The sequence below is a fragment of the Crinia signifera genome, chromosome 12 (assembly GCF_055691185.1).
Source record: "Crinia signifera chromosome 12, ASM5569118v1, whole genome shotgun sequence".
NCBI classification, from domain to species: Eukaryota; Metazoa; Chordata; class Amphibia; order Anura; family Myobatrachidae; genus Crinia; species Crinia signifera.
Window position 1 is genome coordinate 29777037 of NC_139228.1, and position 12404 is coordinate 29789440.

General features: G+C 46.4%; 1 protein-coding gene across 1 annotated transcript; it reads left to right on the forward strand.

The window, feature by feature from the left end:
• The first annotated feature begins 2141 nt into the window (after positions 1 to 2141).
• SRSF5 (serine and arginine rich splicing factor 5) lies at positions 2142 to 8068 on the forward strand. The gene is made up of 8 exons (XM_083167451.1): positions 2142 to 2294; positions 3384 to 3539; positions 4707 to 4777; positions 4884 to 5042; positions 5135 to 5201; positions 6199 to 6272; positions 7045 to 7155; positions 7401 to 8068. Exons 2-8 carry the CDS (start codon positions 3414 to 3416, stop codon positions 7684 to 7686), a joined length of 894 nt encoding a protein of 297 aa, XP_083023577.1. The 5' UTR covers positions 2142 to 2294; positions 3384 to 3413; the 3' UTR covers positions 7687 to 8068.
• Positions 8069 to 12404: the final 4336 nt, after the last annotated feature.

Genomic DNA, 12404 nt, shown 5'->3' on the forward strand with positions numbered 1-12404 from the left:
TGTACCGAATGTACCGGTTTTCGTTGATTCCGGGGGCACCTCTGATTCCTCCCATTCCCAGTGCTGCCTTGCGGTCCCGGCAGCCAGCGTGCTTCGTCAGCACGCAGCCCACGCACCGGCTTCCGCAATCAGGGGCTGTCTGTAAACTGTAAAGTAAGCCTGGCGCATGCGCTTTGTAAATTTCTGTCCACCGGAGGCAGTGCGGTAGTGCTATCTGAGGGCCGGGAACATGATGAGGGTCAGGGAATGGTGAGTAATACTCACCATAGGACACTTTTGCATATTATTATTGTCCTTATGGCATGGCCAGCGTGACAGGGTTCAAGCCCTCTGGTAACCTGTACACGCCTGTCTGTCTATCACCACAGCCCTTCAGCGCCGAGAGACTGGAGACACTAGCAGGAGGTCCCGTGAGTTATCCACCCTGAAGCGGTGACTTAGATTCCATGCATGCAGCTTGCCAGTGGAAATGTGTTTTATGTAGTGGTAACCAGCCCACTCCTGGTCTATATATTATATATAATTTTTTTTTTGGGGGGGGGGGGGGGGGGGGTTGGGGGGTCGGAAAGGGGCATGGCCCCACAATTTACCCATGACCCCGCCCCCTTTACACATTTCCCACGCCCCTTTCCGAATGTGTACCGATTTCTGCCCTTCAGATGTTGGAGGGTATGCAATGGTGTTGCGATTTTTATACTGGATCCCGTCCCTCCCCAGGCCATCCGAAGGCCATGCACAGAGGTTTTACACACAAGCAAAATCAAAATGTTTTTTTTCTTTTTTTTTTTGCACATGTGCAAATCAAATAACTAGTTTTTTGTTTAATACTTTTGATGCGGTGGTAAGTTACCATCTATGGCGGAAGCCCAGGTTCATCCCTGCATAAGATAAATACATTATTTTCAATACATGCCTGTATTTTGGCTGTAGTCATTCTCTCTAATAATAGGCTGGTGGCACCACACTCCCCATCAGCAGTGCGATCCCGTAGCCCATAGGCAACAATGGGCTATAGCTATCTCAGAATGGCGATTGCCCAGGGATGTGAAGCCGGGCGTTGATACATCGGCCAACTTTGCATTCCCCATAGAAACCTATGGGGGAGGCAGCCGGCGGCAATGCAGGGGGGAACACAGCAGGGATTGGAGAGTCCTGCTGCGGTCCCCCTTTGGTACATCCGGGGGATACATAATATTTGCAGCTAACATACCTCCCAACTTTTGAAGTGCTTGATCCGGGACACTGTTGCTGCGCGCCGTAGGCTCTGTGAGCCTCTAGCCATGCCCCCAGCCCCCTGGCTGCGGGAATAGACGCTGTGCGCATGCGCACAGCGTTTATTCCCCGCTGCTTAGCAGCCGACAGGATGGACTCCCAACAGCCCCCCCACACCGCGGGAGGGACTGCGGGACAGACCCTGATAATCGGGACTGTCCCGCTGAAATCGGGACTGTTGGGAGGTATGGCTAATCCCCAAAAACTGGTGTTTTCAGGGATTTATCTGCAAATATTGTTTGATAAATGTGGCCCTATGTAACCTTTCCTTTGCACCATTGCAGCCAGGAAATCACCTCCATGTTTGACTTAAGCTATTGGTAGCACTATTACAAATCGCAGGCATAATTGCCTACCTGACCCTCTCCATGAGGGAGAAAATGCTCTGTTCCTGGACTTCCCTGGTAATGTATGATTGCCATCACCTGTGGGAAGCTATGTAATTGATAAGAAAGGCGTTTCACCACAGGTGATGGCAATCATACATTACCAGGGAAGTCCAGGAACAGAGCATTTTCTCCCTCATGGAGAGGGTCAGGTAGGCAATTATGCTCGTAGGTGTTGATTTAGGTGATAATCCCTTGACATAGATGGAATTCATGCCGTATAACAGTGTGAGAGAGACCACTGCAGAGCGTATATACTTTATATAGCTGTGGCTTATTATTCAGGCAACATATAACACTATTGTATAGCGAGTCGTCCGCCATTTTGTGAACAAGCGAGCACCCGCAGCAAGCATGACTCAGCGTCACTGTGGCACGCTGGCAGCCAATCCGCTCGATGGTTTCCTGGACACGCCCCGCCGGCCGACATTTTGCGACTCATGCTGCAGGGGGTAGGGGGGAAGAGAACAAGAGGGGGAGGAGCGTTCTCCATAGTCCTCGCATAGAGGGACACATCTCCCTCCCCTCACGTGACCACAAGACCGCCCCATTCCCTGGCCGCGCCCTCTCTGTATTTTGTCCGGCTGCAGCGCAGGCAGTGCGTCATTCGGAGTTGCAGGAGCGGACTGTTCGGAGGTTGGTGAATTGAGCGATGCTGGTGGATTGGGATTTATTTTTATCTGGATGTGCTTTGGGTTTCCAAGTGTGTGTGAAGCGTGGTTACTGTAGTAACGGTATCGCTGGTTTCCGCTGAGCTGTACAATGTGCATAATGCTGTGCGCGATACATGCGCTGTGGATTAGGTTATATGTATGCTAGTTACTGGTTTTATAGGACGGGGATGTTTCGGGTGGTGTGTTGCGCAGATTCCCGTGGGTTATCAGTGTAGATCGGGTCCTGGAGAGGTGCGTGGGGGACAGTCTCCTCCCCCTGCCGGGCGCTCGGCGCCATCTTTGTTTGCTGCACCCTGCACGCGGCTCCCCTGCACAATGCGGGTCGCCGCTCATCGCTTTGCAGCCAGTCAGCTGCTGCGTATGTGGGGTTTACATTGCACACTATAAATGTTACAGCAAGACCGATTGCCATGAGCAACGCCTCAACTACTATTTATCAAGCAACTTAAAGAATCGTAATCGACACCAATCTCCTGTGTCCCTTTAAACTATCTATGGGGGAAGGGCTACTTAGAATCTTATTGGTTGCTATGGGCTACTGCAAGAATTGGGGTGTGGGGCAGCTGTTTACTGTGTATGGAGTTACATAATGCTGCAGTGGAATAGAGATGCCATCACGTTGGTTATCATCCAACGATTCTTGTCTCCGATGTCGTCTAACATCGAATGGTAATCATTTGATGCTTTTGCGATGGTACAGCACCCAGTTTGAGCATTAACAAATCATACGTATATATCTATTTTATGCAATGGGGTCAGTCACCATCATGCCAAAAGATCTGATGGTAGAGGCCCAGCTATCATTCGATGGTGGGTGTCCGATGTCCATCCCTGATTTGTTTGTGCCAATTATGGGATAAGATTGCACGGTGGGCGGGCTGATAGGCTGGGCATGTTGGTGTAGGGGGGCAGGGAATCCCTCGCTAGTGCCTGATGGCCACCTAGTGGCTTGGGACTGAAGAACAGTGTGTTGCATACAGTACGTCACCCTTCAGTTAATGTATTCATACATAAAGTAGTATTGTAGACTGAGGCCATTGTTTTATTTCAGATACTTTTGTTCGAGAAAACAATAAGGAAAATGAGTGGCTGCAGAGTGTTCATCGGCCGCCTGAACCCAGCTGCCAGGGAGAAGGATGTTGAACGATTCTTCAAGGGCTATGGGAGGATCCGTGATATTGATTTAAAAAGAGGTTTTGGATTTGTGGTAAGTGCTGTTCTCTCCTTCTCTCCTTTTTTTCTTTTTTTCCCTACTTCGGTTTCCCAATCATTTGGTTAACAATGGGAAGGCCGATAGTCAAAAGGTTGGCATGCGGTTTCAGTGTTTTTTTTTTTTTTTGCCTCGAATGGCAACATGGGCACCCCATCATGGCTCACTGCTTCGAGAACATTGCCTTGCTATACTCTGCGTTCTCTTCTTGCTCCATGCCCTATTGGATGGTAGGGTATGAAATATGGCAGGTTTTTTTTTTATTTTAACTCTTGTAGACCTTTTGACCATCAGCCTAACATACGTATACTGATGCAGCAAGATTTTTTTTAAATTAGATTTATTGGTACTTGTAGAGTATCACGGCTCCCATCGTATGCCATATGTAGTGGCATACGATGGTATACGATGCGATTTTTACCGATTTTTGATCATTTCTGGTCAAAAATCGTATGCGATCGCATCGGATGGCATGCGATCGTACCCGATTTTGCACTGAAATGCATCAAAATGCATTGAAATGTGTAGTAAACTTGTGAAATGCCCCCAAATGCCATTTTTCATAGTGTACCACCCCCACTAGCAACGTCAACCCGCAGCGAGTCGTTGAGGGGCGGCGGTACGCGTCCTACGACCTTTTCATACCCCCACTATCCATGTCGGCATGGAGTTGAGAATAGAAAGTGTGGCGAGCCCCGTGAGGGGACGCGGATACCTGTGAAGCCTGCGAGGGGACGCGTATAGCTGTGAAGGTATCCGCGGGGCTCGCCACACTTTCTATTAACTCCACGCCGACGTGGATAGTGGGGGTATGAAAAGGTCGTAGGACGCGTACCGCCGCCCCTCGCGGGTTCGCCACGCTTCGGGTTGATAGTGGGGGGTGGTACACTATGAAAAATGCCATTTGGGGGCATTTCACAAGTTTACTACACATTTCAGTGCAAAATCGGGTGCGATCGCATCGCATACGATCAAGGTCGTGGGAGCCGTGATACTACCGATTTTATTCTTTCTAGCGAGGTAGGGCTATTAGGACTTTGCTTTAGGGTGTGAATAAAAATGACATGCTAGTCTAACTATATCTGCGTGAGTCCCCGCCCCTTAATTGGCTTCTGACGTACATCAGGATAATGTATTAATTGCATCTCTTGAATGTTTTTGCAGGAGTTTGAAGATCCAAGAGATGCAGATGATGCAGTTTATGAGCTCGATGGCAAAGAGCTGTGCAGTGAGCGGTATGTATTTCCCATCTGCTAGTAAACTGTACGTTGTATCCGCCTATTGCATAGTGCGTTATGTATTCACTTGTCTGCTCCTAACAATGACTTGGCTCTTTTATAGGGTTACTATCGAGCATGCCCGTCTGCGTTCCAGAGGTGGTGGTGGAGGAGGTGGCGGCGGTGGTGGTGGTGGAGGAGGAGGAGGAGGACGTGGAGGAGGAATGGGAAGGGGAAGATACTCTGACCGATTCAGTAGCCGGCGACCACGTAATGATAGAAGGTAATTATGCGTGTATGACTGACAGGGTTCATGCAGGTCTAACCTACACACATTATGGCAATGGTCACTTCAATCCAATTCTTCTCTTGCAGTGCTCCCCCAATAAGGACTGAAAACCGTCTCATAGTAGAGAACTTGTCGTCCAGAGTGAGCTGGCAGGTTTGTTGACTCATTTTTGATGGGGCTACCGGGCATGTTCACCAGTGTACCTCACCAGTACACGTTATAGTTGATGGGTTTTTTGGCTAAATTGTTATAACATTTGGGATATGGGAATTTTATTTTGTTTCTCATAATTTTAACCAAATATTAAACCCTTTATTTGCCAGCCTATCTGTGTGTCGTTGGCCTTGTGACGAGGAGCGTCTGTTGGTTATCGCTCTGTGTTGGTCACTTTTGGTTGGGCCGGGTTGAATTTCCCTGTGAGCTCCTACAGTGCCTGTTGGCCTCCTAGATCCGTTGCTGGTCTAGACATACTGGAGCACTTCCTTAAGTGCCAGGTTGCAGCGACCCCCCCTGAGAGTTAACGAGATCTGGTCCTTAAGTTGAGATGCTCTTCCCGTAAAGATTCCGAATAAGAGGTCGTGGTCGCAAAGAGTTGAAAAGATACGCAATTAGGTGGTCGTTGGAAATCCTGGTCGCAATAAAGTCCTTGGTAACACCACAAGAATATAGAAAATGACGGCCATCCTCCATAGTCTTCTAATAGGGAGGGTCGTTCGATATAAAGGCTTCCATCAATTGGGTAGCCCTCCAGTTGGGTGTGAAGAGCCAGTCGGGCTTGTCTCGTTGACGGTTCTCCAGTCGCTTTATGCAGTTTGCTGGTTGACTAGCCTAGGGATTTATTATTAAAGGTAAAGTAACTTATATTATTAATGACATCATGGGCACAAAATAATTGGCTTTGTTCTTTATGTAAATGATTTTGCTACTAATCTTTTAGACTTTGAATAACTCTTCAACTTTAAAGCTTAAAAGTAGTTTCTTTATACAGAGACTTCACTTATTTTGTGCCCTACTGTTTGTTTTCTGTTCTGAGACTCCCAATGGCCAAATGTACAACCTAAGTTCCAGCTCTAACAGTGTTTTCTCCGGTCTGTATTTTGCGTCGATGTCACTCGTCAATTATACTAATAAACGCTCAATCTTGCATTAGGATTTGAAGGACTTCATGAGACAAGCCGGGGAAGTTACCTTTGCTGATGCGCACAGGCCCAAGCTGAATGAAGGGTAAGAATGCAGCAGTGGTAATGCACAGTTTGTATTTCATGCAGTTGTAGATCAAAATGCTGGGTACCTAACCAGTGTGCCCTTCTAGCAAGCCTATACACAAGCGCGCGCTAATCAGTTTCACTGAGCCGATGGGGGCAGACTCATGACCTTGCACAGGTCCGACTCTGTCGATTTGGTGGGGGTCTGTGTATGTGCAGGCGCCTTTGGCCGATTTCATAGATCGGGGAGCTCATAGCCTGACAGTCAGAGTGCGTTTTGTGGGCTGGCTCAGCGAAAGTAGGCGTGCCCCTTCCCCATGCCTGCAGCAGGCACTTGATGTTTGCACCCTCCCCAATTTATTTATTTTATTTTTGCATCAATGCAAGCAACTGCCGAGTTACTCCTGGGTCAACAAGCGGGCAGAGGTGGAGTAACCATCAAATGACTCCTCAGTGTGGGGGTGGGTATTAAATGAGGGGTGGGCATTAACTAGGTCAGTGGGCTCCGAACACATGCAGTGAGCAAGCTGATTAGGGCCAAAATGCCATTTAAATTTGCCCCGCCTACTTTCAAGGTTGGAGGTTCTAACTCCTCAGGCACTCAGTTATACACAAACTTCATTGTTCAGATAAACTTGTGTAGGCAGACTACGTATATCTTTCGATGATGGTAATCTACCAGTGTGGACCCAGCCTGATGTTTTGATCTATAAAGACTTGCTCTTTTCAGTGTTTTCCCTCTTATTTTTTATTTATATATAATTTTTTTTTTTTTTTTTTCTTCCCCTCAGGGTGGTTGAGTTTGCATCCTACAGTGATCTTAAAAATGCCATTGAGAAACTCTCTGGCAAAGAAATAAACGGGAGGAAAATCAAGCTGATCGAAGGAACCAAAAGGCACAGGTTGGTTTGCATACTTATCTACTATGGGAGTTATTCATGTTTAGCGCTAGTCCGTCTTCAGTCCAGAACTTATTTAGCCAATGTGTAACTGATGCAGATGACTTTATAAGGCCAAACTTGGATCCATGCACACTTGGTTTTAATAAAGCTCTTTACTCCGTTTCCTCATTCCATAACTGTAAATTAATGTAGTCCTTTTTGTGTTTATTCGAAGTTTTGGTTTTAATTGAAATTTTCTACTTCAGCAGGTCAAGGAGCCGCTCTCGTTCCCGCAGCAGGAGCTCATCCAGGTCCCGCAGCCGCTCCCGCTCCAGGAGCAGGAAGTCTTACAGCCGCTCCCGTAGCCGCAGCCGCACTCCCCGCAGTCCCCGGAGCAACCGCAGCAAATCCAGGTCTGTCAGTAGGTCTCCAGTTCCAGAGAAATCCCAAAAGCCCGCATCAAGAAGCCCGTCTAAGTCCCCAGCATCTGCTGAACGGCAGAGGTCTCGGTCGAGATCCCGATCTGTTGATAGCAGAAATAGCCGAAACTGAACATTTGTACTTAAATTTTTATTTCTCCTCGCCCCCTATTTGACCCCCCCGACCCTCCCCGGCTTTTTTTTTTTTTTTTGTGATTAAACTACTTGCTAATTTTTGGTGAGTATTCGAGGAAGCAAAGCAGGAAACCCGAAATACAGACTTTATGCGGACCACTGAGAACCACCACCTGCTTGTGTCTTTAATTGTACAGTTTTTGTGTAAATCCCACCCCACCCCCTCCCAATCTGAGCATTGGATGGATGGATTCCATACTAGTGTTCATTGCTGTAAATATCGCTGATTCCTGTGATCAAACCACTGCCCCTCCTCCGCTTTCATACATGGTTTCATTTGTGAAATATGCTGTTCAAATAAACTTTATTCAATAAAACAACTTGGTGATCTGTGTGTGAGGTGAGACTGTCAGCTGTGGTAAATGTGTATCCTGAATAGCACAAAATGGGATGCAAGGGTTCTCCAATAAACTTGTGGAGGTGCTAACGTTACTTAATTCAATTGTGTATCTTGTAATTACATTAGTGCAGGGCTCAACAAATTTCCAGATAAACTAATAGGTAAAGTGCGTGCCCCTAAAATGTTACACGCCATAATGCCAATTACATACACCACATGCCGTAATGTCCATTATAGCAAATATCGTAATGCTCATTACATATTTATTAACAATTTCTTATATAGTGCATACATATTCCGCAGCACTTTACAGAGTATAGTTATTAGCAAAAACACAACGAATTACAGCACAAGACAGTTTAGGACAAGTACATGGTTAATACGGATAGTTGCATCAGGGGACAGGACACTGAAGCAAGCATCAGGGTGGCAGAGGTTTATATATTCTAAGAAAGGCACATGAAGGAGAAAGGGCCCTGCTCGTGAGAGCTAACATTCTAAAAAGGGAGGGTTAGACAGACAGGGGTGACACAGAAGGGAAAGAGGTGACCATAAACAGGTTAGGATGAGAGATGGTTGGGTTTTATGCAGGAGGGTGGGAAGGGGTCAGCTTAGTCCTTGATATTTTAAGTCTAAAAAAGAGCTGGGTCATCCAGGAGTAGACAGCAGAGAGACAGTTGGAGATATGAGTGAGGATAGAGGGAGAGAGATCAGGAAAGGAGTGGTAGATTTCAGTGTTATCCGCATAGATGTGATAGTGGAAGTCGAGTGAGCAAATAAGCTCACCCAGAGAGGACGTATAGAGAAGAAGAGGGCCAAGAATAAAATTTTGGGGGACACCTAAAATCAATAGAAGAGCAGGACAGGTGAGGTCATTAGAGGTACAGCTGGGCATTTTCAAAACTGACAGTGCAAATACAATTATTAACAGTGATAGTAAAAGTTGTTTGCAGATGAATCGCCAGATTAAGCAGCCACAGGTAGTATGTTGTGAGAATGAATTGAACTCACTCAAAGCAGTCTTTGGATTTCTCAGTTGTTTCTGTCCTTCTGTTTCACTTCAGTGTAACACCAGTATAACGCCAGAGTTATATTTAAATTATGCCGCACTTTAAAAATGATGCACTTCAAAACTATTATGCACACAGCTAAACCATGCACACAGCCTATTCGGCCACAGCCTATGTAATGACCATTAAATGCATCTGCACTCCTTAATTGGACTTTCCCCACCCAACCCCGCTACTACAATGAATGGTAATAAAAGGGGTACATAAACATCCATGCATTCCAAGATAGCATGTGTCATTAAAGGCCCATACACACTTGAAGATTTTCATTTCAAAAGACTTTGCCAAAATCTTTGATAGATATATCTTTCACCAAAGTAGTGCGTACACACTGAGCTATTTTCCCCAAAGAGCAAGAGATTTTCAGGAGGCGAAAGACTTTGCTGAAAATCTTTCATTATAAATGGGTTGGGTTTGAATTCCAAGGGATAGATGGATAGATAGATATATATATATATATATATATATATATATATATATATATATATATATATATATTGGTGGCAGTGGGCATATAAATTTATGAACATTGGTGGACAGTGATGGCGGTAATGGATACATTGCTGGCCTGCGCAATAACTAAATATACATTGGTGGGCAGTGTTGTCGCTAATTTATGCATTGCTGGCACAGACCAGCAATGTATACGCTACCGCCAACACTGCCCACCAATGTTTATATATTTATATGCCCACTGCCACCAATGTATATTTATTTAAATGCAAACTGCTCACCTATGTATTTATGTTAATGGTATGTGTGCACTAGACAGGGGGCGCAACTTTCCCCCCGCGTGCGTGCCCCGGAGCACCTCGGCGGCCATCGCCACATCACCCGCCACCCCCGTGGAGCAACGCGGCAGCCCTCACCTCTTCACCCGCCTCCCCCCCCCCCCCCCAGTGGAGACAGACATGCATCACCCGCCAGCCCCTTCCCTCCCTAGGAGCGATGCGGCCGTGGCTGCATAATTCCCCTGTGGAGCAATGTGGCGGCTGCATCCCCCCCCAGTGGAGCAGGTAAGCGCCAGAGCGTCCCCCTCTGCCTGGGGCGCTCCTGTGCCCTGCACCATCCTTGGCCGTCCCCCATGGAGTCAGATGATGACGCACACAGCTGCCCACCAATGTATTCATTTAAATGCATCAACAATATATTATAATATTAAATATATATATATATTTTATGTCTATATAGATATATATATATATTATATTTCTGGTGCATTTAAATGAATATAAACATTGGTGGCCAGGGGGGCGGGGCCAGCAGGGTGCACTGTGTTGCCGGGCAGGGAGGCAGTGCTGTCTGCTCCTGTGTTGAGCAGAGCGGGGGGCGGGGCTAGTCGCCGGGGAGCAGAGGCAGCAGCAGCAGCCGGAGAGAAGATGACTTGAGCTGCGGAGTCGGTCCAGCTTGGTGAGTATGACAGGCGAGGGGGCGGGGCGGTCCGCCGGGCTGAAAGTGCTTAATCTTTCAGCCCGGCAGGCGTACACACATGGCGATGATGGATGAAAAACCATCCATCATCGCCACATCTGCTGGTAAAACCAGCAGATGAACCACTTAACTAGCGATGATGCGGGAGCGCGCATCATCACTAGTCGGCAATCTGGGGGGCATACACACTGGGCGATTTTCAGCCGAAAATCGCTCAAAACGGCTGTTTTGACCGATTTTCTGCTGAAAATCGTCAAGTGTGTATGGGCCTTAAGAGTTAGAAGATATTCCTCACTTCACATAGGCAACAGAGATTTGCTTTTTAACTTGCAAAATTAAGTTTGTCAAAAACACATTTCTGATATCTAAAGCAGTGTGCAGAATGATCAATTACCAAAGCATTTAAATACATCCAGCACCTGAGGTGTAATAATCTGCAGCCCAGCCAGACCAAGTATGTAGAATGCTGGTTACCTATGACAATATCAAATCAATCTAGGACAGAGGGTAGAATCATCTGCAGCCCAGCCAGACCAAGTATGTAGAATGCTGGTTACCTATGACAATATCAAATCAATCTAGGACAGAGGGTAGAATCATCTGCAGCCCAGCCAGACCAAGTATGTAGAATGCTGGTTACCTATGACAATATCAAATCAATCTAGGACAGAGGGTAGAATCATCTGCAGCCCAGCCAGACCATGTATGTAGAATGCTGGTTACCTATGACAATATCAAATCAATCTAGGACAGAGGGTAGAATCATCTGCAGCCCAGCCAGACCAAGTATGTAGAATGCTGGTTACCTATGACAATATCAAATCAATCTAGGACAGAGGGTAGAATCATCTGCAGCCCAGCCAGACCAAGTATGTAGAATGCTGGTTACCTATGACAATATCAAATCAATCTAGGACAGAGGGTAGAATCATCTGCAGCCCAGCCAGACCAAGTATGTAGAATGCTGGTTACCTATGACAATATCAAATCAATCTAGGACAGAGGGTAGAATCATCTGCAGCCCAGCCAGACCAAGTATGTAGAAAGCTGGTTACCTATGACAATATCAAATCAATCTAGGACAGAGGGTAGAATCATCTGCAGCCCAGCCAGACCATGTATGTAGAATGCTGGTTACCTATGACAATATCAAATCAATCTAGGACAGAGGGTAGAATCATCTGCAGCCCAGCCAGACCAAGTATGTAGAAAGCTGGTTACCTTGATGAAAAGAGATGAGAAGAGAAGTCAGTTCATTTATACTATATGCCACAAGTTCCTCTTACCAACATGCTTGTTGCCAATGGGGTTAACATGCTTGTTGCCCGGATGGCGATCGGTGCCTTTGCCATCGATGGCAAAAGTGCAACTGGCCATTGATAGTGTAAAACTATTCAATGGTTGACCATCGATAGTTTTATATATAAATGGTCCTTTTACGTTTGAGTGATTGGCCTGTGGCCCAATGATAACATGTAAGCGGGGCTGTGCTCCTTGTCCCGGCACTTTGAAGGAAAAAAAAAAAAGCAAAACCTAATTTTTGCTGTGCCATCGATGTAGGGAAACTATCTGGTTCTCCCCATTGATGGCAAAAGTATTTGACATCAGCCACAAACCATCGATTTTCTATTCGTCGATGGCCATACCTAGCTCATTGCCAATGGGGTTAGCATGCTCTGCCAGGGGTAAATGCACTTCCACTGAAACTTATACCAGTATACACCTCAAGAGGGACAGTGAAAACCGGTTTGGAACTAAACTCAACTTTGTACCAGTTATACCTGTTCTTGAGTGCAGATCGGTTGGCATATAAAG

Excerpts from the sequence above, each read along its gene's own strand:
- SRSF5 (XM_083167451.1), top strand. The coding sequence starts at position 3,414 with ATGAGTGGCTGCAGAGTGTTCATCGGCCGCCTGAACCCAGCTGCCAGG. Across the intron at positions 4,778-4,883 it reads AAAGAGCTGTGCAGTGAGCG|GGTTACTATCGAGCATGCCC; the intron begins GTATGTATTTCC and ends GCTCTTTTATAG. Across the intron at positions 5,043-5,134 it reads CGACCACGTAATGATAGAAG|TGCTCCCCCAATAAGGACTG; the intron begins GTAATTATGCGT and ends CTTCTCTTGCAG.